Consider the following 27,763-nt stretch of genomic DNA (forward strand, 5'->3'; position numbering starts at 1 on the left):
ATATTTGTGTCTAGAAGATGTATTTTATATCATCGAGATCTAATTTTCCATCTTTGAATCGACGTTATATTTAGTTGGAGGGAAAGGAAAATTGATTGAAAAGAAAATAGGGGGATTGAAAAAAAGAGCATCTAGAAATAAAAAGAATTTCCATTTTGTCATTGGCTATAAAGAAAAGGAAAGAAAACATAGTTTATAATATATATATATATATACCATTTTATCAATTTCAAATACTTTCATATCATTTAAAGATACACAAATAATAGTAATCCATTTTATCTATTGTCACTCACTTTCTTTTCTAATATTTGGAGGATAAGAAGAAAAACACACAAAAAACTTGCCTCTCTTTTTATCCATCGTATGTCGTTTTTTTTTTCGTACTCAGTTTAAAATCCTTTCTACCATTGATACCACGGTGTTTTGTGCGTCTATTATTACTAACTAAAGAACCATACCGCAAAAAAACTAGGATTTTCTAGGTGTAGTTTAGGCTGTGACACTACATGACTTTTTCCTTAAAAACTCATTTGTATTGGAACACCATTGAATTATCTTCTACAAGACCTTACTTTGTTTATAAAAAGAGAAGACTAAACATTTTTTTACACATTAATTTCCAAAGAGAGCTAAGCTATACAAGCGTGTGTGTGTGAGAGTGAGAGTAAAAATGGCTCTACTGAACCACATGGCCGCTAAATAGTTTGAACTCGTTGGCGTCGTGGATCAACTTCCTTATGGAAGAGAAGGCTCCCAAAAGTCCGACCCCGGAGAAGACAAAGATGATGAGAATGTTGATCAAATACGTGGCCGAAGATTTGGACGGCTTGTGAGTCTTGTTGTAGAGAACAAATGGGAGAATGAAGTCCAACGGGATGAACCCGATCGCTCCCACGACGCTCGTGATGTCTCCGAAAAACGGAAGCATCGCAGCGAAGAAGCCACACAATGCCATGTAGAGCGAACGGAGGATTATTCGCGGGATCAGATTTCGCTTCGAAAACACGCCTTGCTTCGCGTCCGCGGATTTCTTCTCCATTATCTCGTAAGCCACTTGCGAGTACACCTGCGTTGTCGCGTATTAATTTCGTCTACTTGAATAGCATTGCATTATAATAGGATGTGATAAATCTCGGGTATCATCGGAACCTTTTGGAGAAATTTAAACTGTTTATTTGAAAATTTTAATATTGTGTCCAATAAAAAAAAATTCAAGTTTTTTGTATTTTGGGGGCTAGTTTACACATATCGAAGAAAGAAATTACTGTAGCATTTAAAAAAAAATCTTTGCCACAAATGCCACCATGCACCATATTTCATTTTTTGGTAGGTTCAAGCCAGAAAAATAAAATAGATTAAAAAAAATCTGAAATTTCGGTGAGATTCCGGTGACGAACCACTCAAAATTCCAGAACAAGTTACCAAATTTTATTTTTAAATTTCTATAAAATCTCCATCAGCATTTTCATCTGACAACCGATAATTCGTCAAATCAAACCATTGATCGATTATCAGCAAGTGACATTTTATTTTTAATTTGACTCTATGCTTCTTCGAAAGTTTTTTTTTTCTTTTTTTTCTTTTTATCAACTAGGTAATAAGCAAAAAGAAATAATACCAGGGCAATGGCGAAAAGCTGAAGGAGAACAAAGACAATGGCAAGAGCAAGAAGTGGCGTGGGAGCCAAGGCAGGTCCTTGGTCGGGCATTAGACTTTCTAGAATGTTCGAGTTCGAGTTGTTCCCAAACACCCAATAACCACAAACCGCCGTCGAATAGAATGTCACAAATATCACCGTGTAACACATCACCAGCCCTTTCACCATCTTCCCGCCAGCTGGCGGCGCCAAGGTCGCCTGTGTTTTTTTTTTCGCATTTTAATCCATGAAGAATTCGAATTATTTTATTTTATTTAAATATAGGTAAATTACTTGTATTTCGGGTAATATCCCGTTCCCGAAAATCGCGGCTAATATCGAGATGGAGCCGAAGGCGCTGAAAACCCTTGAAGATTTTGATTCTTCTAATGAATAATCCCTCGGCGGGGCGTTCTTTGAAGTGCCTGAGGATCAATGTCGGAGTTGAAGAATATTGATTTAAGGCATAAATTTAAAGATTAACAAAATATAGGTGCTATTTAGAAAAGAAAAAAAACAGAAGACTGAAGGGCAAGGGCTACGTGGGTTAAAATCCAATGGAGTGTTATTCTAAAAAAAAGATGCACAAGTTTTAAAAGTTAAATACATGTCTACTATCATTTTTCTTTTAAGATTCGTGTACAGTTGATTATTAAGTAACCAGAATTAATTTAAAACTATACCGCGTATGAGAAATAGGTCTTAACCAGTGCAAAAATAATCGTCTCTTCACATTGGTACAAAGTTAATAAAAGTTCATGTATCACGTATGAGAAATAGGTCTTAACCAGTGCAAAAATAATCGTCTCTTCACGTTAGTACGAAGTTAATTAAAAGTTAGTGTCAAAATCAAGAGTTATGCATTTTTTAATACTCGGTGAAAAGAGAAAAAGACATTTACTGAAGTTGTTAAAACTGCAACTATTAACATTAGTAAACGAGTTGAAGTTACATCCAAATTTGTGTGTAGCTGTCTTTTTTTTTTATTAACCATGATTAATTTAAAATATACCACATATGAGAAGTAGGTATTAATCTGTGTCAAAATAACCGCCTTGACACGTTGATCCAAAGTTCATTAAACTTTGTAGTCTCAGTCATGCACTTTTTTTTATAAAACTCATAAAGAAGAGAAAAAATAAACCTTTATTAACTCGAGTATACAAAGTTCAACTTGTATATAAATTTCCCGTTTATATAATATGCAAGTCTATTTTATTTACGTACGTACCTGCGTAGATACAAGCAGTGACAACAAGGAAAGAATAGCCCAAGCAGAGAATGAGAGAGCCAAAGTTGATGTGTCTGAGAGAGTGAAAACTTGGAAGCTGAGACAGCACTATCATCACCACTGTCACGATTGCTATGAATTCATACAGCTTCATTGTCCCACTTGGATATACCTCTTCATACATTATCTATATACATAACCCAAATTTTGTAAGGTAATTAATAGAATTACAAATTAAAACGCCGATCTTTTCGATATGGGTGTGTCTGAACCAGTAAAAATATGTGGAATGAACAATTCTTATAATTGTTTTTCAAGAAATTTGAGTACGAGTCCAGTTCTCAAGGTATACTAAAATTAATAATCATTGTTTTACAATACAACTTTGAATTGTTACAATAGCCCATCAATTACCAATCATTACTATTAGTAGGTTATATTTTACACTACAATGATATAACAAAGAGATATGATGTAGGAAATGCATGCCGAAACAGAAATATAACGTGGACAATATTTATAACAATACATGAATCTCTATGTTTTTTTTTACAAGTTTTAGAAAGAGAAGTTTCATTACTATATGGATCTCAAAGTTAACAATATCTCATCAAATATCAAATTTGAATTGTTACAATATCTCATCAATTATCAATCCTTACTATTAGCAATTATATTTTATAATACAATGATAGAACAAAGAGATATGATGTAGAAAATGCATGCCGAAACAGAAATATCAAGTGGACATTATAACAATACATGAATCACTATGTTTTTTTTTACAAGTTTTAGAAAGAGAAATTTCATTATTATATGGATCTCAAAGTTAACAATATCTCATCAATATCAAATTTGAATTGTTACAACATCTTATCATTTATCAATCATTACTATTAGTAATTATATTTTATAATACAATGATAGAACAAAGAGATATTATGTAGAAAATGCATGTCGAAACAGAAATATCACGTGGACAATATTTATAACAATACATGTATCACTATGTTTTTTTTTACAAGATTTAGAAAACGAAATATGGATCTCATAGTTAACAAAATATCAAAATTTAGACTTTTTACTTCAACAATATATAAAAATAGAATTTTGTCCCTATTTTAGATAAAAATACCCTTCTGACCATCAAGACATACAATGGCGTACAATGTCGTATGATGCCATACGATGTCATATGATGCTATACGATAAGAAGGGCATTTTTGTCTAAAATAAGAACAAAAGTCTATTTTTAGATATTTTTTAAATAAAAAGTCTAGTCTTGATATTTGTTAATCTTGAGGCAAGGTTTTAAAAGGCGTAAACGATAATCGAGACGATTTTTGTTTTTGAGGCGAGGCGTAGGCCTCAAGGCGTATTGAGGCGTACGCCTCAAAAGATAGACATAAATTAATTTTTTGTATAAATCTGGAATCATCCCAAAATAAATTTAGACTGATAATGCTTGGTTTTAACCTTCATATACTAGTGTAACAATGAAAACCCAAAAAAAACCCTAATCTACGTTTTAGACTAATCTATATTAGATAATGAAAATCCTAAAATACTAGTTTTAGACTTACGATTAAGGTTATGTGTTAGCCCAAACTTTTAAATTGGGCCTTTTTTAAAAAAATAAAAATTGCCCTATTTCAATTTTCAAAGCTTACGCTCAAAGTGCACACCTAAAAAATTGCCCTATTTCGATTTTCAAAGCTTACGCTCAAAGTGCACACCTTGAAAACGCCTTTTAAAACAATGCTTTGAGGGGGTGAAATTTTCCTTAAGAAGTTCACCAATTTTTTGTACCAAATAACAAAGACCAAATTGATTTTAAATGGGTCCAGAATCTTGGTGAAATTAGACTTGACTTAAAAATGTAAGTGCTGAAACCAATATTTTCTGACACTGTACAAAATTGGAGATTTCATCAATTATGGACTGACTTGTCATGACAAGAGAGGAAAAAAAAAGGAGTAAATGAATTACCTGAATGCATTGACCTGCAAGTAAAATGGATCCTATTCCAATGCCTGTATTTATTGCCGTTTGAATGAAAACGACAAAGTAAAACATCCATCCAGAACCTGTCATTCACACGACACACAAATTAAAGCCTCACACACTTGAGTCAATGAAAATATCATATAATATAAAAAAAAAAAAAAAAAAGTCAACATTTTGTGGCACCATAACTATGTACGCTTTTTTTTGGGGCCCTTGGTTTAATATTTTTGTCCAACGTATGACTTTTATTTTCAAGTGTGATTTAATTTTTCAGTATCATTTATAATACAAAAATGAAATAAAATTTTGGTGAAGATGTGTTATTTATGGCGATCTATTGAATCGTTACACTACATATTATATTAAATTATTAATTGTTAGTGATGCGTTGTGATGATAAGAAGATAGTATATATATAGGTGTCATCGCATTATAATTTATTGCTATAATGATAATTCAAATCCAAATTTATGATTGTTTCATAGAAAAAAAAATATTGTCATTCATGAGGTCATAATTACACCCCTTTTTTTATCGAACATAATTACACCATTTAGTTATATATACCAATACTACATAATGCGGTGCCTTAAAAATCAATTATTAATTTATTAGTAAAAAAATTTAAATATTTTGATAGCTAAATACATTATTATATTCACTAGTGGAAATAGGCGTGCGAAACGCCTACAAAAGTTGCTCACATTTGGCGTTTGGCCAAACCCCACCACAACAAAGTACAACCGACCGTAGCGTAAGAAAATCAAACTCCAACAAACAACTTTCTTTGGTTTTTATCATATATTTTTAAAGATAAATTCGCCAAAAATCGAAAATCATTTTCAAAAGGAGAGAGAGGAATTAAAATGAGATGTAAATATCATAGCCCTTGGCTTGGAGTATAAATTAATATCCTGAGATCAATATCGGGATGTTGATCAAGTTCTAGTTTAATTTACGTATAAATTCTACGTAACATCAAAAGTCTTTCATGTTGAAGTTTGAAAATTATGCATTATAAATTGTGTTTAAATATTTAATGTAATTGATGATATAAAAAATTATGCATTCTAATTTATGTTTAAATACAGCTAATAAAATATAATCTCCAATGTCTTCACCTACAGGTTTCTATAAATAAAAAATGACAAAATCATGTTTTTAAACTGATTTATTATTATTATTTTGTGTGATTTAATACTTAAGTCGTCGTGTGTTATCTTATGAATCATGTTTAATCTAGTCTCTAATTGTTTTGACTACTCCAATAACTAAAAGTGAGTTATAAAATCTAAAAACTGAAAAATAATACAATTTTCTTATTTTCTAAAGAGTAACCATTTCATTCCGGAGCAGTTAAAAAAAAAAAGATATTTGGTTGTTAATGAAGTTGAAAATACTCAAAAAGCAACATTTTATTCCCCAATAAACAATAAAAATAAAAAAAATAAAAATTGACAATCTACCACGCCGAACAGAAACGACAGCGTTTTAGTAGCGTAAACGGAGAGAGAGAGAGAGTACGGACCGAGTACGTCGGCGGCGAGTTCGCGGAAGCGAATGTGGCGGCGACCGTTGGACTCGCATCGCTGAAGAACCATAGACATGAGATAGTAAGCGTAGAAAGTCACAGTTCCGACGGCCGTGAGGCACAGAAACCCCATCGCCCATCCCAATCCCCTGAAAGCGTACGGCAGCGTCAGGATCGTGGGCCCCACTATCGCCGTCGTCAAATGAAACCCCGCGTGCCACCACTCGCCTGAAATATCCATCCATAAAAATATAATAATAATAATAATAATAATATTATGAATTCAATATTATTCTCGTTTTTCTTTATTACCTTTGGATTCGAGGACGAACGCTGCTCCGGCGTCGTTTCCTCCGCCGAGGAAGGGCTCCGCTTTCGGCGGCGACGCCATGGTCAGTTATTGTTTTTTTTTAACGGAGGAGCGATTATTATTAATATTATTATTATATTGTTGCTGTGGTTGTGCTGTGTGTGCGCAGGATAAGAGATCGGCGCATGTTAGCCGGAGGGAGGGTTTTCGCGATTGTCAGCGTGTTGAGCCGACCGAGGGGTATTCGGGCTTTTGAGGATTAGGAGTGGATTCACAATAAATATACAGCCGAGAAGATATGGAATATGAAATCTCTTTTGTTTTTTTTTATATTATTATTACGTAATTGAATATTGTAAAAATATTAAAACTTTTTTTTTTTTGGTGAGGTGTGAAAGAGAAGAAGGCCGGACTTTGCTTTTGTCGCCGTGGGTGGTGGAATCAATTTTTTTTTTTTTTTTTTAAATTTGGCTATGTATGTATGTTTGTGTGCGTATAATTTTGTTGCCCGTTTTGACCTTTTGGGTTTGACATATTTACATAACTTATTTTTGGATGTGTTTGGGAGATTAAAGTTAAACGAATTCCGTTCCATAATTACAGGTTACAGAATGAAATGAGCTTTCATTTTTAATATTAGAAAAAACACAACACGCAATGCAATGGCTATGATGGCTAATTCACTTAAAATGCAAGTGGTGATTTTTTATTTTATTTTAATTTTTATAGTTTTTCTTTTTAAAAGTAAATAATAGTAGTAGCACTGGACTTTCAGATTAATATAAAGTACGGTCAATGATTTATTCAAATGTAAGTGATTGTTGACTTTTTAATAAAATATTGCATATAGTAAGCAAAATAGTAACGCTCTTATAACTATTGGTGTGATGTGGGGGTAGAATATAGATCGCCATAATGAGAGGAATTGACCACTTTAAAAAATTGTTTGAATATTGAATATAATTGGAAGTGTGAAATATAGATAAGTGACAACTGACAAGGTTGTTTTGTTGATTTAATTTTTATTAAACGGAAAGTGAAAGAAACAGGTTGGGTTGTGGAAGTAGAACCAACCAACTAACGAAAACGACACCGTGTTGATCCGTTCATAAATTACTCAACATTGTGTTGCCTTCGCTAGTCATGGCCTTAATGTAACTCGTCTCGGGCAAACGGTACCAAAAGTTAACGGAAATTTCGATACCAAATGCGTAACGGCATCCAGCAAAAACTGCTTTCGAGACAAAGCCTAACGTTAGGCACACTTCGCACAGTGTGTCGGAAGCGCAGATGGAAGGCATAAGTGCCTATTATTACCATTTTGTTCCATGGTAATGTGGACGTCAGACATGCTTTTTGAAAGACAATATCAAACCATTCATTTTCGTAACGTTGGAGGGATAAAGGGCTGAATTTTTTTTATTATTAGAGTCGAAAATTTATTAAACATTTACCCTTTCATCCAATTTTTATTCCAACACTATAAATAGAGCCCATTTTATTTTATTTTTTACAACCACCAACACTCTGAATTATATTTCTCTACAAAATATTTTTAGTCTACAATCTTATTAGTGTTACATATTTAAATTTATAAAATTTATATTATATACTTATAATTTATATTATATACTTTTTTAGCATGTATGCCTCATCATCAAGTCACCGAAGTTCTCGTCTAGTTTTATGGCGAAGTTCTAGTCGTACTCTCACAGCATCACAATCACAAGAAGAAGAGGTACAAAATCAAGAAGTTCAACAACAAAATCCCCCCTCTCCCCCATCCAATATACACAAAATTGGTTAAATCTTTATCAATTACGAAAATACCGAATATGCTTCCGTCCTAGCTCCAACATATTCATATCAATCTCGAAATTTCCCTCAGGAGCTATCTCAATTTGTCCCGATCTCCCTTATATTCCACCACAACATCAATATTTTACACAACATCATTCACTACCTCAACATCCGTATACCTCACAACCACGTGTATACGAAGACATATATATGGTATATCAAAAACAACTTCGTATATTTCAACAACAGTTACTTCCTCCACCTCCACCACCTACAAGTCCTCCACCACCTCCACCACAAGATCCACGAAGTCAACAAAACCCACAAGAGGAAGAAAACTCACCAAATCTCCGACCTCCACAACAACAAAAATAAAAACAAAACCACATTCCGAAATGCGAAAACAGTTCACGGAGCTCAATGATGGCGATATCCGAAGAGAACGCCGACAATATGGGTCAAGAGACTTCCTCATTGCACCACCATTACAAGATTACGTGGAAGCCAGATCTTCTTCATCTCAGATAAGTACACACGATACCTAAGAACTTAAAAAAAAAAAATTTGTTTGATACATAGTTTCTACCGACCATTCATTTTCACATGTGGAAGATAGAAGCTTTAGTAGATTTGTGCATTATTTAGTTCCTAGCATTCAAACGATTTCTAGACGTACTCTACGTAGGGAAATTCTTAAAAAAAAAAAAAAAGTTCACGTAGACAAAGAGACACTTAAAGCATGCTTCATGTCTGCTAGGTTTAATGTAGTGCTGACGTATGATATTTGGCCCGAAAAATGCAAGAATGGACTACATTAGTGTTGTAGTTCATAACATTGATGACTCTTGAAACTTAAACAAGCGGATCATAGCCTTGAAGAGAATAAAGGGTAGTCACACGTCAGATGCCATCTTAGGAATCCTTCAAGAAGTTATAAAGAGTGGAACATACATGAGAGAATCATTTCCATAACCCTTGACAACGCTACAAACAACGACGCTACAGTTAGAGCTTTACGACTTAGGATAGCTAGTCAGGAATTTCTTTTACACCAAAGATGTGCCGTCCATATTATTAACCTTGGTTTTGCATGCATTTTAGACCATCGAATGAAATTTAGAGGTTATCTTACATTTTTACAATATTTAAAACACAATACTGGACACGATTACGTTCCACACGATCATGAAATGGTCGTGGAAGAGTTTTACTCATTTTTCAGGCATTATCAAAGACAACTTTCAACTCCTCTCAAGCCGAGTCTACCACGAAACACCTCAACAAGTAAAGGAATGTAGCATGAAATGTGGCGTTTTGTACAAGGTAGGAGTTTGACTCCACCACATCCGACAACCTCTCGAGAGACATATAAACACAACGAGATCACGCTATATACAACAACAACTCATCTCCATGAACCAAGACGACATCAACTTGTTGGCTCGTAGAGGCAACACGAAAATATGTTCTCAATATTGTCCAAGATGATCTGAAATATACATTTGATCTCGGTTTCAACAGTTTTGTCTCGGTTTCAACAGTTTCATCCGAAATCGCATTTAGTAACTCAGATCGCATCATTGGAGATCGAAGACAAAGTTTGTAATCTGAAATGGTCGATGCATTGACCATTTACAAAAATTGGTGTAAACATGAAGACTGTGCTCAAGAAACATTCGTGAACATTGACATTGTTGATGACTTTGATGTAAACTTCCAAAATACGATTATTCATGAGTAGAATAAATAACGTTTTACCTTTTCTTTTTTTAGTCATCATTAATAAAGATGCAATTCAGTTTACATACTAGCACTTTTTTAAAAAAATTAACATTTTAATCTCTTTCATTTCCTATTTAAAATTGATTTTATTTATTTATTTAATACAACGGAAACTACCAAAACTTAATAATTCTATTAAGGTTAACGATAATACCATTACCGCGAAGCGCCGGAAGGCTAATTTATGCATAACGGTAGTGTCATTTCCGTTAAACAGTAGGAGCACTAACGATAACAGTACTATCGTTTGCTTCCGTTGCCCAAGATTAAGTGTAACCAAACAAAATTGGGTAATTTATCGTTTCCCATATATTTCGATTGTATCACCATTTTGGTCCTTGTAAAGAAATAACGACAACACCAATATATTTGTCCATTATTTTTTTAAAATGCTTTTCACTCGTGTCTCAAATCGACCGTTTATGTGTATAAGTACTCTTTTTTCATACCACAAACTTAAATTATACAAAATAAATTGTTTAAAAGAAATACTTGGGTGGATTTTCTTTAATATATCCCTCATTTTTTTCGTAATAAAAAACTTGAGAATCATTACTATGAGATATAGAACAATAAATATTAAATTTTCACATAATAAAAATACTAAGAACAGAGTAATAATAAAAGAAAATAAATCAAGATATAGAATAATGATTTCGATTGAATTTGTTGACAATTCGATTCAACGGAAATGCGAGACTTATCGAGGAATAATTTATAAAATTTCAATATACTTAATTTATTTATCTTTATATAATTATTTCTTTATCGATGTGCTATATTTTTTCTTAAATACTTAGAAAATTGCACTCAAATTTATGAAAATGTTTTTTTTTTTTTTTTTTTTTTAAGTCAAACAACGTCGCTCTTTACATAGTGGGAATTTTGGGTGTATAGCATAATTGCTCATCTTTAAAAAAAAAAATCAAATAATGAATAAACAATGTCCGGATACATTAAAAAAAAATATTAAAGTGGGCTCATATTGAACAAAGGAGAAATATCATTTTTTTGGATCTCATTGTTACAAAATATCTAAAATTGGACTTTTGACTCAAAATCGGACAAAAATACTCTTTCAACCCATTTTACCCTCTTAAATTTTTTAATTTCATTGGAAAACATCCGAAATCATCGGAAATCATCTTAAATCTTAATTTGAATTTCATCGTAAATCATCCGGAAAAAAATCTCAATATCAAAATCTTAACTTTTCTAAAATCGAACCTAATAAATCCAAATAATCTAATATCACTCTAATCATTATTAAAACTATCCTAAAATAATTTAAACATGAAATAAATATGAAAATTTTACCCTTTTTGTCATGTTGAGCGTCAGAATCCTAAATCCTAAATCCGAAAATGATTCTCTTTTGTCGGATTTTGGATTTCGACTCTCAACTTGTCAAAAGGATAATTCATCTTTATTTCGTGTTTGAATTGTTGTAGGATAGTTTTAATAATGATTAGAATGATTATTAGATGATTTGGATTGATTTGGATCGGTTTTGAAAAAATTAAGATTTTGAATTAGAGATTTTTTTTCCGATGAACTACAATGATGTGCCCTAGCGTTTGTAGCTTTTCCAATAAATCAAGAGAAAAAATTAACCTATGACTATAACGAAACAACTTTCCTTTTTTCTATTCAAACAACAGAACCTTCCGATTTTACAAGTACTTTTTGACGGTTTAAATATGCAAATAGCATCTGCAATGATGTAAGAGATTTCTTGAATTTCTAATAAAACAAATGTAGATTGAAAAACCGAAATATTTTGGATTAGAATTAAAACAAATCGTTTACACCATCACAAATCAAATCCTAAAATTACAATAAGCTGGTTGTTGAAGTCAGTCTTCACCAAGTAACAACATGTTCAACAAGCACTTGAATTGAACAACAAACACTTTATTCCTCAGAATCCGCGGCAGCGACGACAGTCTTGTTATACTCCTCGAGCTCCTTCTTGTAAACTTCCATGGCCTCGCCGGCCTTCTCGTTCCACACCTTCCTCTCTTCCTCACTCAGTTCCTATTCAGACCACCCAAAATAATCAACTTTCAACATTTCACCAATAGAAACTCAGATGGGTTATAGAAATTATTTTCATTTATTATCTATATTACCTTCCATCTAACCGAGATCATTGCGCTAATGGTGTCGTTTTTGGTCCCGGCCGGTACTGTCTCCAATATGGCCTTCCTTGCTTCTTTGCTGTTCATCATTTTTTAGTACACACAAGTCCACTTCAGAAACTACTTGTTTAACAAGTTCATATAATCCACAAAGCCTTTTTACATTATATATACAATTGTTTACCAGAACAAGAGGTAAGAAGAAGCGGGCTTCTTGGGCTTGTTTGGGTCCACGATCTTCTTCTTCTTTTGGCGGTTCTCTTCTTTTGTTTTCTGTTAGAGCATCACCGAAAAGGATTAAGGGACCAAAAAAAAAAAAAATTGAAGTGCAAATTAAGTCCAAGTTTAGACTTTAGAAATGAAGCAAGAAAAAGGAACCTTGATTATGTTATCTGTTTTCTCCTTCTTCTTGAGCATTTGCATGGCTTCTTGTTTATGCAGCTTCATAAGCTCTTCCTCTTCCTTCTTCAGACTCGCCGATTCCTCTTCCTTTCTCTGGTTGTATATCTCCATCTCCTGCGAGTACTTTTCCTTGTTCTTCTTTGCGACCTGCAACACCAAAAAAAAAAAAACAAAAAAAACGGTTTAAAAAGACGAAAATAAAAGAGGAGAGAGATTCTCTCACGAGAAGAAACCAACCAACCTCTTCAAAAGGGGCTTTCTGTTTCTCTGTCATGTTCTTCCACTCTTCACCGGTGATCTTGGCTACCTCGAGGAAGGTCTTTCCCTCTGCAACCAACGCCGGTCGCCTCTCGTTGGTGAACAAGAAAAACGCCGAGATGGGCTGTTTCGGCTTCAGCGGATCCTTTTCCTTCCTGTTGAGAAAAAAAAATTGAGTCTAATTCATCGACTAATCACACAATTCGGGGAACCAAAATTCGAATATTGGTTACGCACTTTGTTTTCTTCTTCTTCGTCTCCTCGGTCTCGGCCTCTTCTTTGAACCGGAGGTACTGGTCGAGCAACTCCATGGCAGTCTTTTGCTTGTGCTCGTCGTCGAAGAGCTTCATCGCTTCAGTCTCTCGCTTCTCCTTTGCCACCACTTGCAAGTAAGCCTCTTTTTCAGCAAGGTATTTCTCTTCGTAAGGCTTTTTCTCTTCGGCGGTCACGCTCTTCCACTTCGTCCCCAAAATGTTTGATATGTCCTTGAACTCTGCCTCTGGGTTTTCCTTCTTGACCTGTGCACAAAGAGAACACATATTTTAATAACCACACACACACACACACGCAGAGACTTTCGATATTTTCATAAATTTCAATTTCATTACCTCGTTCCACTGATCTTTGCACCACAAAATGTACGGCGGAGATGGCTTTTTCTTCTCGGGATAGCCCTTCTTCTTCTTCTCTTTCTTGTCTTGTTCTTTCTCTTTCAATGATTGGCTTACCGGCAAGGTCTACACACAATAAAAAAAGAAAATTGAATTACCAAATCAAAAACCCCCAAATCCACACCAACAAGACAAGATCTCAATCATCAAACCCTAATTCTTCAAAATCGACACTTAAAGATCTCAACAACAAGCAGAAAGACAAGAGAGAGGTGAGAAACTAACCAGAGTGGGTTTGAACTCCTTCAATTTCTGCAACTTCTTGAGCTCGACCTGAAGCTTCTCTTGCTCTCGGCCTCGATTCTCGATCTCCTCTTCTCTGTCCCTCAAGATCTCGTCCTTCTCTCTCAGCATCTCCTCAGTCTTCTCCTTCGCGATCGTCAGCTCTTTCAGCTTCGCCTGCATCTCCTCCAACGCCTTCTCGAAATCCGTCGCCGGTTTCGCTGCCTTCTTCGTCGCCTTGCCTTTCTTCGCCTGAGAAGCCACACTCTCCGCCGTTATCGGCTCCGACGGCTTTGAGATCGCCGCCGCGGCCGGAGACTCCATCGCCTCCGGGTTCTTCTCCTTCAGAGCCTTCCGGCTATTCCTCGGCTTCTTCGCAACGTCAGCCATTGAAGAGCTAGAGAGATCGGAGGTTAGGGTTAGGGTTAGTGTTTGGAGTGAGAATTCGAAGGTTTTGGGGGTTAACAGAGAAATGGGGTTTGCTTTGTGTGATACTATTTATAGGGAGAAAGAGGGTTCTTCAACGGTCGAGTTTTTTGAAATTTGAAAAAAGTTTTATAATTGTTCTTCCTCTTTTTACACTTGAATAATAAAAAATTGACCGTTGGTTGAAATAAAATATTTTAAGGCTCTCGCGATACTTTACCAGATATAAATTAATTATTTTGATCGGAACCAGATATGAATTTAATTTTTTTTTTTTATCCTTTTACATTTAGTTTCGAAAAAAAAAACACATTTCGTAAACTTTTTTTTTTTTTTTTTGGCACACGTTACCTAAAATTATTCCAATCCAAAAAAACAACGTGCAACAGTATAAAAATTCTTAGGAGATACGGTAAATTTTAGATAGAATCGAATCAATTTGAAATTGCGATCTAGAATTCAGAATCATGAATTGCTATTCAAATTGAGAATTATGCAACAAATTTGGTTTGCAATCTGAATAAATAATTAAACTAACGTTTAGATGTGTTAAAATTAAACAAGATTTATTCAGATGATTTTTGGAAAAAGCTTTGATCTGCAACTTAATGTTCTTTACACAATACCAATATAACTAACCTTTGTTTAATGGGTAATTTAGCAAAATAGCCAACTCAAACCTTAAAAATTGTTAAATAGCCAAGGTTTTGTAAATATTAAGTAAATAACTAGTTGTATTTAATTACTCGTCCAAGTTTACAAAAATGTCCAAATAGTTTCCCGCCCAATCGTCACACCTGCTTGATAAAAAAAATCAATGGAAATCGAGATTTCCAATAATCGATGACATTAAACACATTTATTTGAAAACCGTTCACCTTCATAACTGCATATCTCTCGGTCATTAAAAAAAAAAAAAAAAGAGCTCTCCCAAATTTTTTTCAAAACCGCTTCTCTCTTCCCCGACGAAAATCTTTTCGTCTTCCACGAAGAGCGATTTCGGCTGTTGAATCTAATTCTGGTATGGATGTGTAGGAGTCTTGCTATTTTAACTCGTATTTACTATTTTTCGTCAAAGATTTACACAAAAATAAAAGGAAAACATGGTTTTTTGGATCGGTTATTGAATAATATGGTTTTTCATTGTTCTTCTTCCTCTGGGATAAAGGGTCGGTGATTAATGTTCGTGTATCCTAGATTTTTGCCTAAAACCCTAGACATTGCATACGAGATATGGGGGTTTGAGTTTTAAATTGCTAGATGTGTAAATCTTGTTGGGTATGGTTATTGTGATTGTAAATATGTTTGCATGTATGGTTGTCGATGATTTAGGGGTACCCGGTTGAAGAATATGGTGTCTTTGAATTCTACATGTTTTTGTCTATTTGTAAATAGTTGTTTAGAGCAGAGAAAATAGAAGAAAAATTAGTGTGTAAAATATTTACATGTATTTACTGCATAATATGTCGATTCCTGAATATGTTACATATGTATTGGACGATATACATTTCTGTGGTGCTAAACTCATTTCTTTGTATGATTTTTCTCAGCAAATTCTTAATTTCTCAGTAATCAAATCACCAATAATAGGTAAATGACTGTATGGTTTTTCGAAATCACCACGCAACTCTTTTAGCGCTTCTGCACGTCTCTTCCATGCCTTGAAATAACTAGTATCAACTTTATCCGAGTCTTCATAATTTCAACAACACCCACAGCTGATATTTTATCGGCCATTGAGCCCCTGAAATCATCTTTAATACACGTGCTAATCAATGACGATGACGCTTGCTTATGTTTATGAACAATGGATCATCCATAACAATTATGTTATTTTACAAACGTCCTAATGACCCACAAATTTGATCTAGGACATACAGACGCTCTCATTGTCCAACAACATCCAACATTCAAACAAACAATACTATATCGAGTTTTGCTAGATCTCTGCACCCTTAATTCAAAGTTACCCCGAAGTGCAATCATGCTCATAGCCGACACCAGAACATCCTTTCGCATAAAAACATTGTTGACATTAACATCAAAATTCATGGGGAAGTTTTTCAAATCAAAATCATCGTAAATAACAATTTGTAAATCATTTTGATTACATTCTGTATTACACAACATGACAATGGATTATGGTTCTTCAGTCATTGACGTTCAAAAAGCTTAACTGCAACATAACAACAACAATAAATATACGTAAATACATTAGTAAACCTGTGCGAACACATCCTTCGATTTCAAAAAATAAAAAATTACACCACCTGATTCATTCAGAGAAAACTCAGACATGTTGTGGATCAGTGATATCTAAACGTTTGAATAATATATGAGCGCTGGAAAATAAAGAAAATTAAAGATGATAAAACTAAATAGTCAAGAAATAATCAAAACAATAAATATGGAATAATATCAAATATATAAGGAAGCAAATAACTTTACAAAGCCACGTAAAAACAGTTCCTACACATAAGGAAATAATTAAGTTCAGTTACTCCTGTTCACACTTAAAATCTGGAAATTCAAATTCAAGAATTTGGATTGGCTAAATAATTCGAATTTCAAAAAATTTAAGAATTCAAAACTCAAAAAGGACAAATTTCGGAAATGAAAAAAATTATAATTGGGCCACTTCATCCGAGTGGCTATTTACTTAATATTTACAAAACCTTGACTATATAGCAAATCTCAACGTTTGTGTTGGCTATTTTGGTAATTTTTTGTTTTTTAATTGTAAGTAAACATTCACGCTCTTTAATTAACATGTCTAAATAACTATTTACGTAACACACAAACGCAACATTTGTGAAATGTTCAAATTGTTCACATGACACATAATGCGAATGATTATTTATCTATAATTAACGAAATGTTGACTATTTAACCCAAAACAAGTTAGGAGAGAAGAAACATACCATTGTTGAGTCGTGATTAAACATGGACTTACAGAAGAGATGGAACAATTTATTTTGTTCCGAAAGCAAAAAAATTGAAATCGAATTTTCAATTTAAAAAAAAAACTAGAAATTTTGTTCCGTTCCATTTGAATGGGGCCATACCAAAATGAAATTTATGTTCTATCAAAAAGCCCGAAGTTACTCATGAGAGTCTATGATATTCCATTTTCCCGTATTGATGAGTGTTTTACCCAATTTCTAATGGCAAGCCTTGAGCATTTAGAAATAAAAAATTAAAAAAATGAAGACATTAGAGTAATCTAATATTTAAACTTATTTAAGTGAGTTATAACCTAACAAATATTATTAAAGATAACAGCAAAACCAATTTTAAGAAATTATTTGACTAACCAAACCGAATTCTTTATTGCAAAAATGGCACCAAACTTTGTTTATGTTTACGAAGTACTCATTTTATGTTTCCTACAATTCTCTAGTATTTTTTTTTATTAAAACAAAAATATATTTGATGAGTTGGAATCAAATAATCTTAAAACTAATCGAGTATGCAAAACCACCTTACACTTACGATTTCAAATAAGTCGTGCAAAACAAACAAGGTACGTTTTGGGTCACTCAAATCAAGTGTCGACGAACAAGGTTAAAACGAGCACCAATGTCGAACATGCTCGAAAACTAAATTGGTACGTAATCGGTGGAAATAAGATGGTTGTAATAACAATATATAGATTTATTGACACAATAACATCTAGATTCGATTTTAAAACAATATATATATATATATATATATATATATATATATATATGACACAAATAAAGGTTCGCATAAGTAAAACAAAGCAACAAAACAATATTCAACAACCTTGTTCTTTGGAAGATTTATCTCGTGTTGGTTCCACCCTGCAAGAACTCCAAATCATTCTCTTGAAGCCCATCCTCGAAAAACTTCACTCGACCAAAAAACCTCTTATGTCTCGTCTTCAAGGACAAGCCACCTCTCACCCAAGACGGAGGAGATGTCGACGAGGAGACATCACCGCTACCAAGCTCAGCTGCAAGGAGAGAGAGAGAGAGAGAGAGAGAGCTTAGGTTGAAACAATCCGAAAAAAAAACACCAAGGGAGAGAGGAAAAGTTACTATCTTAATCAGATGAGTGCCGTACAATTTTAACTTCAATAACGGTTTTTGTAATTCTTTATAACATTATTTCATTGATCTTTTGCTTTGTACCTCTCAAACAGCATAGTAAAACGAAACCACAAGGAATAAGTAGCACATAGAATAGAAATAAGTGATAATTACAAAAACGAATAAGTAATTTTTTTTTTTTTTTTTGAGGAAAAACAAACAAGTAATCAAGTACTTCAGAACTGCCTCCCTCTTTTGTACATATTTTGAGGAAAACAAACATTCATGGGTAAATAATTGAATACAACAAACAAGTGAATAATTAATTAATTTTATTGGGACCCAAAACCAAAAAAGTCTACAATAATAAACAAAGGTATAGCTGATATATCAACTAAATAATGATATGACTTATTCCCCTATAACAACAAAAGTAACATGATACTAGTAACAATTTCATCTTCCACAAATTAAAAAAAAAAAAAAAAAAAAAAAAAAAAAAAAAAAAAAAAGACAAACCCGGCCAAAAAGAGCGCGACGAACTATTCCCGGTTACCCAAACCGGTGAAGATTAAAAATCCGAATCTCGATTCTCTCTCTCTCAGCCATTCACAATCATCTCCATTATGACGTCGTTCCAAGAATCGATCGGGCCAGGCAAGCACCAATGGAGGCAATCGTTCTGGACTTTGACGTTTTTGCCCTTGGCGAACGGTCTGTAGGCCCGGAACGGGCCCGGATGCCCGTCGGGCCGCATCAGCGAGAGCGGGTTCACGTCGAGCAGCCTCAGGTCAACCCCGTTCGCCGAGGCCTTGGCCGTGGCGTTCGCGAAGACCTCGAGCTCGATCTCCCTAAGGATCCTCGAGAGAAGCTTGAGCTCGAAGAAACCCTCCTTCGCCGGAGAAGTCCTCTTGCACGTCCCTCCGGTGGACCACTCTCCGTCCTCGAAGTGGTCCGGCGTCGAAGTTCTGAAGAAAACCGTGCCTTTATGGCCCGACTCGGCCACGAAGTCGAGGACGTGAGAGAGGACTTTTCTGTACGCGAAGTCGAACCCGAGCTCGGTCAAGTTCCTTTTCTTAGCGCAGTCGTGGCAGCCCACGATCACGTCGTCCTCGTGGTAGATCGTGGATTTGAGGAACCATTTTCCGGTGGAGATTATCATGTAGTCGAGGCCCGCGAAGAGGCTCGTCCATTGCCGGTCGAGCCGGTCAAGGTGTAGCTTCACCTCCGAGGACGAGACTCCGTTCATGTCCTCGTATATCGCCGCTTTCACGAGGTACGGCGAGAATATGGTCGAGATCGTCAGGTTGTGGGACTCGAAGTGCCATCGCTTCGACTTGTATTCCTTGTCGTGGTACACTTCGATCGGCCGTTCCACCTGAAAACAATTTCATTCTTCTTTTTTTTAGTAACAAGGAATCTGATAGGACCCAAACACTCGAGAGCGCAAATTGATGCTGGTTTGTCAATGACTCGAATAATCAAGATCGCATATTCGGATTGAGCAAAATAGTTGAACGCTCATAACTGGTTCAGTTCCGTTCATCAGTTTTCAGTTTTTTGGACCAATAACTAGACCGAATTCGTCCAAAACAAAATTTTGGTTATCCCAGTAATTTTGTTCAAACCAGTTTACTTTCACCCAATCTTCAGAACTGGTTATCCAATTCAAATCACTTATTCGGTTTATAATATAAAAATAAATTCAAAATCTGTTAAATAACCGGTTTATACACTCGAGGACATATATAAAGCATTAAATTTCTAATCCCTAATCAAGAGCCGATCAGAGAATCACAACAACAAAACCGAATCTTACTAACAAAAATGTATAAGCGCAAAGAAGAGATAACAGCCTATCGTAATAAAAGTCCATACTTTTATACCGTAATTCGAACGGGCTTACAGTGGACAGAAGGCAGAGAATAGACTGGACGTGGTTGCGGGATATCGAATCCCCGACCAACGCCCACGCTTTGTTCCTCATCAGCTCGAGAAACTTGGCCGCGTCGAATCTCGGCAGATCGCAGCCCTTTGGCTTCCACCGCCAATACAGGTAGTCCGAGTCGGGCCGGCCGTTCAACATGCAGTTCTGGTGGCTCTCGATGAACCGGCAGCTCGAGTTCGTGTACTTCGGACCCGACTCGTCCCGAACCCAATCCCCTTTGAACACATTGCACTTCCCTAAAACACAATCCAGAAAGTCAGTTCGAGCTCAGACTCATATCATCTCAGCTCCGAGCTCACTCATTTGGAGCTAGTATAGTACTCCGATGTATTTATTGCTAAGTACTCTCATTTTATTATCTTTTCTCTCTAAAACTTCTACACACAACAATCATTATTATTATTATCAAGGAAATATTATACATAATAGACATTTGAAACTAATCGATTAGCAAAACAGCAAAAGTTTCAAGCTTTCAGCAAATAGCCAAAGTTACATTGTCAAAATTTATTTTTAACTTAATCATTTAGTCAAAAATATTATTGAAACTTTGATACTTCCACTATTTCACTAACTTTAGACGAACCTATTTTGCAAATCCATTAATTTTAATCGGCTATTGTGAGCCATAAACAACCTATTATCAAACCCAACCATCCACAATCACCATTGAAAGATCTCACTTCATAGTTCATCACAACTAACCACATTTTCAGTTCTTACTCAGCATTCAGTATATAAATAGAACAGAGAGAGAAAAATCAGTTTTACCTGTTTCAGGCATTTCTTCTTCTCCTTCTTCTTCTCCTTCATGATTCCCTTGAAGCTCAGCTGAATCTGAGCCACCAATCGCCACAATCAACTTTATGAATGTTAGATCTCAGTCGGTCAGTCTAAACTCCAAAACACTATCATTCTTCATCAAGACCAAAAAAACGTTACCTGGGTTTTGAGTGATTTGCTCTTCTTCGCTCTCTGGAGCGACGAGAGAGATCGGAGGCGGGTCCGAATCCACGGCTTTCTCCGGAAAGTGAATTTCTTGAGGAAAAGGGGTTTCGAGTTTGGAAGGAATGTCGGAGGATCGAATGAAGGCGAGTCGAAAAGCGAGGCCAATCAAGAGAAACCCCACCAAGGACTTGACGAGCAAGTTTCTGTGTTTCTGAGGAAACCATGGCTTCAAGCTCGTCAGCTTCATTGAATTGAATTGAATCACTTTCGCTTCCTCTTCTTCTTCTTCGCTATCGTTTCAGTTTCGAGTGATTCCCTGTTTTGTGTTGCTTTATTGCTGTACGGGTCTGATTTTAGATAGTGTCTGAAATCTTTGGCATTGAACCAAAAACGTCCAAAATGGGTATTAAAAATAAATAAATGAGACCGACAATGGTAAGCCGAGACTCGCAATATCTAATATGTGAATGTTTTGATGAATTGAGTAAATAAAGTTGTCAAAAGGGAAATTCACTTATTATCGTCATTATCAAGCAAGCCAAAAAACAACAAAAGTGAAGTTTGGTTGAAATTCTAGTTTTTTTTTTTTTTTTTTTGTTCCTTTGAGAGATCGTATTTATGTTGGGAAAAAAATAATGATTTTATGGGTTTTTTTTTTTTTTTTTCATGTTATTGGTACTTATAGTGAGGGTGATTGTATCTTTCACCTGTGGTCCTCTAAACGTATATAAGGTATGATATTTAGTACCAATTTTTACATATCTATTCTTGGTATATATTATATATGTTGCAGATCAAGGTTTGAAGAAGAATTTAGTGAATACACCATAAAATTAGAATTAATACTTATTTACAAGTAGTCTTTTATCCCAAAAGAGAATACAATTGAATTTTTTTTATAAAAAACTAAGTGATCTTTTAATTAGATATATATATATATATATATATCTAGAGAGAGAGAGAGAGAGAGAGAGAGAGAGAGAGAGAGAGAGAGAGATCTAATCTAGGAATAAATTAATGTTAGAATTTATGTCTTTTAGTACTCTTACATTTAACCAGGGTTCCAAAGCAAGGAGTTTATACGAATCTGATACTAAAGCAAGCCAAAGAGTAATAAAGTTTGAGACCTTTGAAACATTGGCCATTATGCAATCAAACATTTGATGTGGTTAGATCGAGTAATTTTTGAAATTGATGTTTCGTTTAAACAATTCAGCCGTTTGAAAATATTCTTTGTGATGAAAATAAAAATACAAAAGTCTTGACTTTTTTTTTCCTTTCTAAATTCGATGATCTTTAAAAAATTCAATGGTGTTGGGTATTTTTTTCTTCCAAATGAAAAGATGCATATAGGTTTTCAAATGTTTCAATTAATGTGTTTAAAAAATAAATTTGATGCGTAGCATATATAAGTTAAAGTTTATCTTTGATTCTAACTTCTAAGTATTAAAGGAATTTAACAATGAAGGATAAAAGTATAAATAATAATAAAATGTAAATATGTAGGAGGATTCTAATAAAATGTAACATGAAACTAGCGATAATTGGTTTAACCACATGGATATATTTTTATTTTTTATTTTTTATATTCCCTATGATAAATCATAATAATAATAAAGGTAGCAAGAAGCCTTCATGTATGTGATTGATGATAGGCAGCCTCTGAAAAGTGCTTCAATTATTATCCAACTTTTAGGCTCCTTCAAATTGGCAATTATTAAACCATTTGGACAAGTGGAAAATTTTGCCAACCAAATTAAAAGCATGAACTTGATAAGACTGATTCAATCAGATTTTGGAATCAGTTGGCGTAACTCAAGAGTTTCAGATCTTAATAGCCCAACCACAACAACTAACATAGTGAAAGATGTTCTTACACAATGTGTATGTTTCAACAAAAAAATAATTATAAAAAAATGAATTATACATTATTGTATGATATTATACACAATTACACATAATTATATATCCTAACCTCTGCTAAAAGAAAAACAATGAAACGGCAGAGATCGCGTTCGTTGCGATTTCTTCGGTTCGGAAGTGATTCAGAGTCGGAAATTGCATCAACTCGATAAATCAAATGCATATAAAAAGCGATGCAACTGAGAATCAATGACTTCAAGCGTTTCGGCATATGATCTTTAATCCGAGGAACCTTTTATTGAGCCGATCTCGGTACTTTCATGCCGAATCCATGTTTTGCCCTCTCAACTCTGCCCAAAATTTGCATAAGAAATATGAGTTCATGAATGAAAAAAACCACAAAGTTGCAGCGTCGCAGAGGAACGAACAAACATACGTTGGAGCGAGTTTTCCGAGGTTGTGGACGAACTCGCCGGTGGCCTCGTCGAAAACTTTTCCGTTGATTTCGACGATGTAAAATCTCTCTCTTTCGGTCGGCAATCCTCTGCTGGCGAGCAAGTCGAGATCTCTCTGATTCAGCTCTCTCCCGTTGACGTACACGCCTGTGTCCCCATCACCGCAATTCGTCGGCATTGGATAATTGAATTCTTCGATGCCCGGCTTTAAAACCAATCAAATGTCATTGTAATTAAAAAAAAAAAAAAAAAAAAAAAAAAAAAAAAAAAAAAAAATCAAGAGACTAATACTGAACTCTCTGATATTATGTTTTTTACCAATATTTTTTCTGTTTAGTCCGAAATTAGATGAATATTAACTTATGTGCCCCTCTTAATGATTTTGTTCCCTATCTGCCCCTGAGCTTTTTTATATATATTCTTTTACCCACATTTTTTTCTGTTTAGTCCAAAATTAGATGAGCTTTACTTATATGCCCCTCCGAATATTTTGCTTCTTATCTGCCCCCTGAGCTTTTTGGCATTTAGTTTTTTACCCACACTTTTTGCTGGTTAACCCAAAAGCAGATTATTTTTTAATTTATGTGTCCCCTCTGAATAATTTTTTTTTATATCATATGAAGTGAACTCACCGGAATTATGCCGAGGCAAGATTGACCCATGACTCCCCAGAATCCAGCTTTGTAGTCATACCTTATTAGAAAGAAAAAAAATACACACACACACACACAAATTTATTCATTAATTCAATAAACCAATATCAGTTTCAACATTGTTTGATGGGCCTATGTCGTATATGCTCACCAATAATCTCCGGGACGAATAGGGCCGGCGTACATTTCGGCGCTTTTCACGAGCCGGTCTCGAAGAGGGAATCCATTGACGAAGACCTTGGGCTTTTCGCTCTCAACGCTTCCGTGGCTCGACTTAGAGAAGTCTCTCAAGTTCTTCTTGATGAATCCCACGAAGAAGGAATCGCTGCCTCCTTTGCCGCCCGAGACGGCCCTCGAAGAATAGTCTTCTCTGCTCGACTCCGGAAAGTCCTGAGACATGTGTTGGTACTCGTCGAATGACACGTCAAGCTCCGTAGCCTCGGCTTCTTTGTAGTTGACCTGGTCAAAGCCATCGTCCCTGATGATGGCACGTTTGGGACTTCCCGGCTCTTGCCACATAGGCGACCGTGGAGGCACCGGAAATCCGACCGTTTCGTGGGTGTCTTCTTCTCGGGCAACCCCTGAAGAAAAGCTGACCTCTTCACGGGAAGAAGACACGGACGGTGACGAGGAATAGACCTTCTTGTCCTTCTTCGACTCGGACTTGTCCAGACTCGGCCTCTCGGCTTCCTCTTCGAGCGAGCTGCGTTCGGTGACGGCCGAGCGGAAGTTGAAGCTGGAGTTCTTGTTGAACTCCTCGGAGCACGAGCTGGCGTGGTTGGCTTTGCCGTCGTTTGAGATCTCCGGCGAGGCTTTGGCGTCGTCGTCGGAAACAACGAGCTTGCGATTGTTCTCCAGTTGAAGCGAGATCACGGCCGAGCAAGCGCCGCATCGCAGCCTCTGTCGGTGGCTATTCGTCATCCTGAGCTTTCCTCGGGGAAGCTCGAGCGACTCGAAGCAATTTCGGCAAGCTATGAACGGAGCTCCGCCGGAAACGGGAAGGCAATGCCGTACGGCTTTTTTGCTCGGGACGACGGCTCTTTTCTCCGATTCGAGCTCGCCCGGCCATCTCGCGTGACTCCGAGGCGAGATATAGCCTTGTTGAGGCCCGAGCACTGCTCGGTCCTTGTGGCGATACAAGTTCGGATTCGGGTTCGGATTCGGATGAGCGACTTGAAAGCGCGGGACCCACAGACCCTGGTCGTAGCAGTTCAAGCAAGAGCACGCGGCCGAATGGAAATAGTCCTCGTGTGAGTAAGGCCCGAGCGGGTCCGGATCGAAACTCCCGTACCGTCTCGTCGTGCGATGATACTCGATCGGCACGTGCGGTGGCTGGTAATGATACTGCGGCGGAGGAGCATAGAAGGTCCGGCGGTCCACCAATGGTGGCTGAGCCGCCGCGACATTGTAAGGACGGGGAGGCATAATCGGCCTATCGGAGGATTCTCTTTCCACCGCGGGTCTATCCGGCGGGACCGGATAAGATCTGCTGAGCTGTTCCTTGAGCTCGTCGAGCTTTCGGAGAAGCTCGGCTCTTTCCCGCTCTAGCTGCTCAACCCCGCCGGGAAAATTGGTGGCACGAGGATCGCCCCGGTGAAAGGAATTGGGATCAAAGTTCGAGGGTCCCACGTCAGCGTATGAAAAATTCGGGGCTATCTTTCGCTCGGGAGCCAAGCCGTTGCCATTGTACGAACCGCCTCTTTCCACGGCTGTCCAGTCCATCCTCGGCCTCGTTCTCATAGACATCTCTTTTCTTGCCCATTGATCCGTTTCGGGGTCCCTAAATCTGCCGTGGCTATTAAAGGATTCGTATTCCGTCTCTCTGACGCTCCGCTCGAGTTTCAAATCTTCGAACTCTCCGCTGATGCCTGAAGTCTCTTCCTTTTCTGATCTTTGGAAACCCCTATTGCCCGAATTAGTATTTTTCTCCGTAAAGGCCTTATCTTTTCTCCTCCAATTACTCTCACTCTCGCTATCTTCGGTTCCTTTGGTTCCGGGAGTGGGATTCAGAGGGTCAATCCCTTTCTCTGACGAACTTTCCGATAAACGCTTTTCCTCGTCCGACTTCTCAGAAACCACATCACTCCCCGGATCTCTTTTCTTCGCTGTTTCGTAGGAATAACAATTAAATACAAAAATGACAAAATTTCGACCAACGGTGAAATTGCACTTGAATTGCAAAAACCAAAATTGAAAAGGAAAAAAAAAAAGTTCCAATTTCTTCTCAATTTTCCCAGCTTTATGGAGAAATAAATACCACTCTAAAAGGTTAAACCCTTAAAGTATGTTCATGAAGTAACCAGGCAAAAATGACAAAATTATTGTTCCCCTAAAGCCAGAAAATAATATATTCAACCTTTAATAAAGGGTATACGCATCGAAAGATACTTATACCATTTTTTCTCTTCTTAGACAGAAACTAAACAAATAGTTGTGACAGAGAATAGAATCAATACAAACACAAGATCCAAAAAAAGGAAGATTTAAAAATTAAAAAAAAAAATACCTCGAAGAATAGTCGCACAAGCACCGCACTGATAAACTGAGTACTCGAGTAATTCTGGTAACACATTGTCACAATTAGGGCAACGAACTAACCGAACATTTGACCCCTCGGCCATTTTTTCACCATCAAAATCCACTAATTTTTCAGAAGAACAAAAAGTCAACAAATATCTTCAGCTCTACCCCAACCTTTTTGCCTCAAATGCTCAATGAAAATACAACACAATCCAGAAAAGGGATAAGAAAAAAAGATAAATGGCTTCACTTTTACTGTTGGATCGAGAGTCAAGAGTCAAGACAATGAAGAACAAACAAGGACCAAAACAAATAAATATTAAAAAAAAAACTAAAAAACAGAGAGAACCCCAGATAATAAAAAGAAGAAAAGCTTCAGACTTTGGGTCAAGCTTCTGTCAGTAGATCTCTTTTTTTTTTTTTTTTTGGATAAAAAAAAAGGATGAATGAAATAACGAATCAACTTGTTGGAGAGTGAGTTTGAGATTACCGATGGAATTGTTGGCATTAATTGGAGGGAATAGACATTACTATTAGCCTGTCCAATTCCCAACAGCTCACACTCACACCAGAATCAATGAGCTTAAACGACGACGTTTCGCCCTTTGAAACATTCCTCAACCAACAACAAGAAATAAAATTCACACGTCCTTGTTTTCTTATCACGAAATAGCCTCCAACTACGCGGTTGAGTGATGCGAATTGCGAAGATAAATGGTATTTTCAAAATGAAAATGAACCTTCTTTGCGTTGACACCTCTAATTTTTAATTTTTATTATGACTTGGTATTAAGCTCTTTTAGTGAAAAATGTACGTGTGTAGTACAATAAAAGGACGTTCAAATCATTTACTATCGTAATCAGGACTTTGGCTACATAATCAGTAAATGCCAACAATAAACAA

At 36.0% G+C, this 27,763-nt stretch overlaps 4 protein-coding genes across 4 annotated transcripts; all 4 read right to left on the minus strand.

Moving 5' to 3' along the window:
* Positions 1–491: 491 nt before the first annotated feature.
* On the minus strand, positions 492–6,983 carry LOC149405550 (Transmembrane amino acid transporter family protein). The gene is made up of 7 exons (XM_089607305.1): positions 6,721–6,983; positions 6,406–6,636; positions 4,860–4,957; positions 2,871–3,057; positions 1,934–2,064; positions 1,622–1,858; positions 492–1,069 (listed from the first exon to the last, which is right to left on the minus strand). The coding sequence occupies exons 1-7, from the start codon at positions 6,797–6,799 to the stop codon at positions 680–682; spliced, it is 1,353 nt and encodes a 450-aa protein (XP_089463431.1). The 5' UTR covers positions 6,800–6,983; the 3' UTR covers positions 492–679.
* Positions 6,984–12,062: 5,079 nt separating this feature from the next.
* LOC149405551 (high mobility group B protein 13-like) lies at positions 12,063–14,465 on the minus strand. The gene is made up of 8 exons (XM_089607288.1): positions 13,998–14,465; positions 13,710–13,838; positions 13,339–13,619; positions 13,085–13,256; positions 12,820–12,990; positions 12,626–12,714; positions 12,433–12,520; positions 12,063–12,337 (listed from the first exon to the last, which is right to left on the minus strand). Exons 1-8 carry the CDS (start codon positions 14,382–14,384, stop codon positions 12,215–12,217), a joined length of 1,440 nt encoding a protein of 479 aa, XP_089463414.1. The 5' UTR covers positions 14,385–14,465; the 3' UTR covers positions 12,063–12,214.
* A 4,177-nt stretch (positions 14,466–18,642) lies between these two features.
* On the minus strand, positions 18,643–21,833 carry LOC149405552 (protein trichome birefringence-like 24). The gene is made up of 4 exons (XM_089607290.1): positions 21,363–21,833; positions 21,192–21,257; positions 20,379–20,656; positions 18,643–19,850 (listed from the first exon to the last, which is right to left on the minus strand). Exons 1-4 carry the CDS (start codon positions 21,613–21,615, stop codon positions 19,074–19,076), a joined length of 1,374 nt encoding a protein of 457 aa, XP_089463416.1. The 5' UTR covers positions 21,616–21,833; the 3' UTR covers positions 18,643–19,073.
* Positions 21,834–23,110: 1,277 nt separating this feature from the next.
* LOC149405553 (uncharacterized) lies at positions 23,111–27,371 on the minus strand. Its single transcript, XM_089607289.1, has 6 exons — positions 27,350–27,371; positions 26,846–26,899; positions 24,491–26,444; positions 24,319–24,379; positions 23,668–23,891; positions 23,111–23,581 (listed from the first exon to the last, which is right to left on the minus strand). The coding sequence occupies exons 3-6, from the start codon at positions 26,083–26,085 to the stop codon at positions 23,527–23,529; spliced, it is 1,935 nt and encodes a 644-aa protein (XP_089463415.1). The 5' UTR covers positions 26,086–26,444; positions 26,846–26,899; positions 27,350–27,371; the 3' UTR covers positions 23,111–23,526.
* Between the last annotated feature and the right edge of the window lie 392 nt (positions 27,372–27,763).

Source organism: Urtica dioica, chromosome 2 (genome assembly GCF_054948205.1).
Source record: "Urtica dioica subsp. dioica isolate 48M chromosome 2, U.dioica_male_clone48M_v1_H2, whole genome shotgun sequence".
In the NCBI taxonomy this organism is placed as follows: domain Eukaryota; kingdom Viridiplantae; phylum Streptophyta; class Magnoliopsida; order Rosales; family Urticaceae; genus Urtica; species Urtica dioica.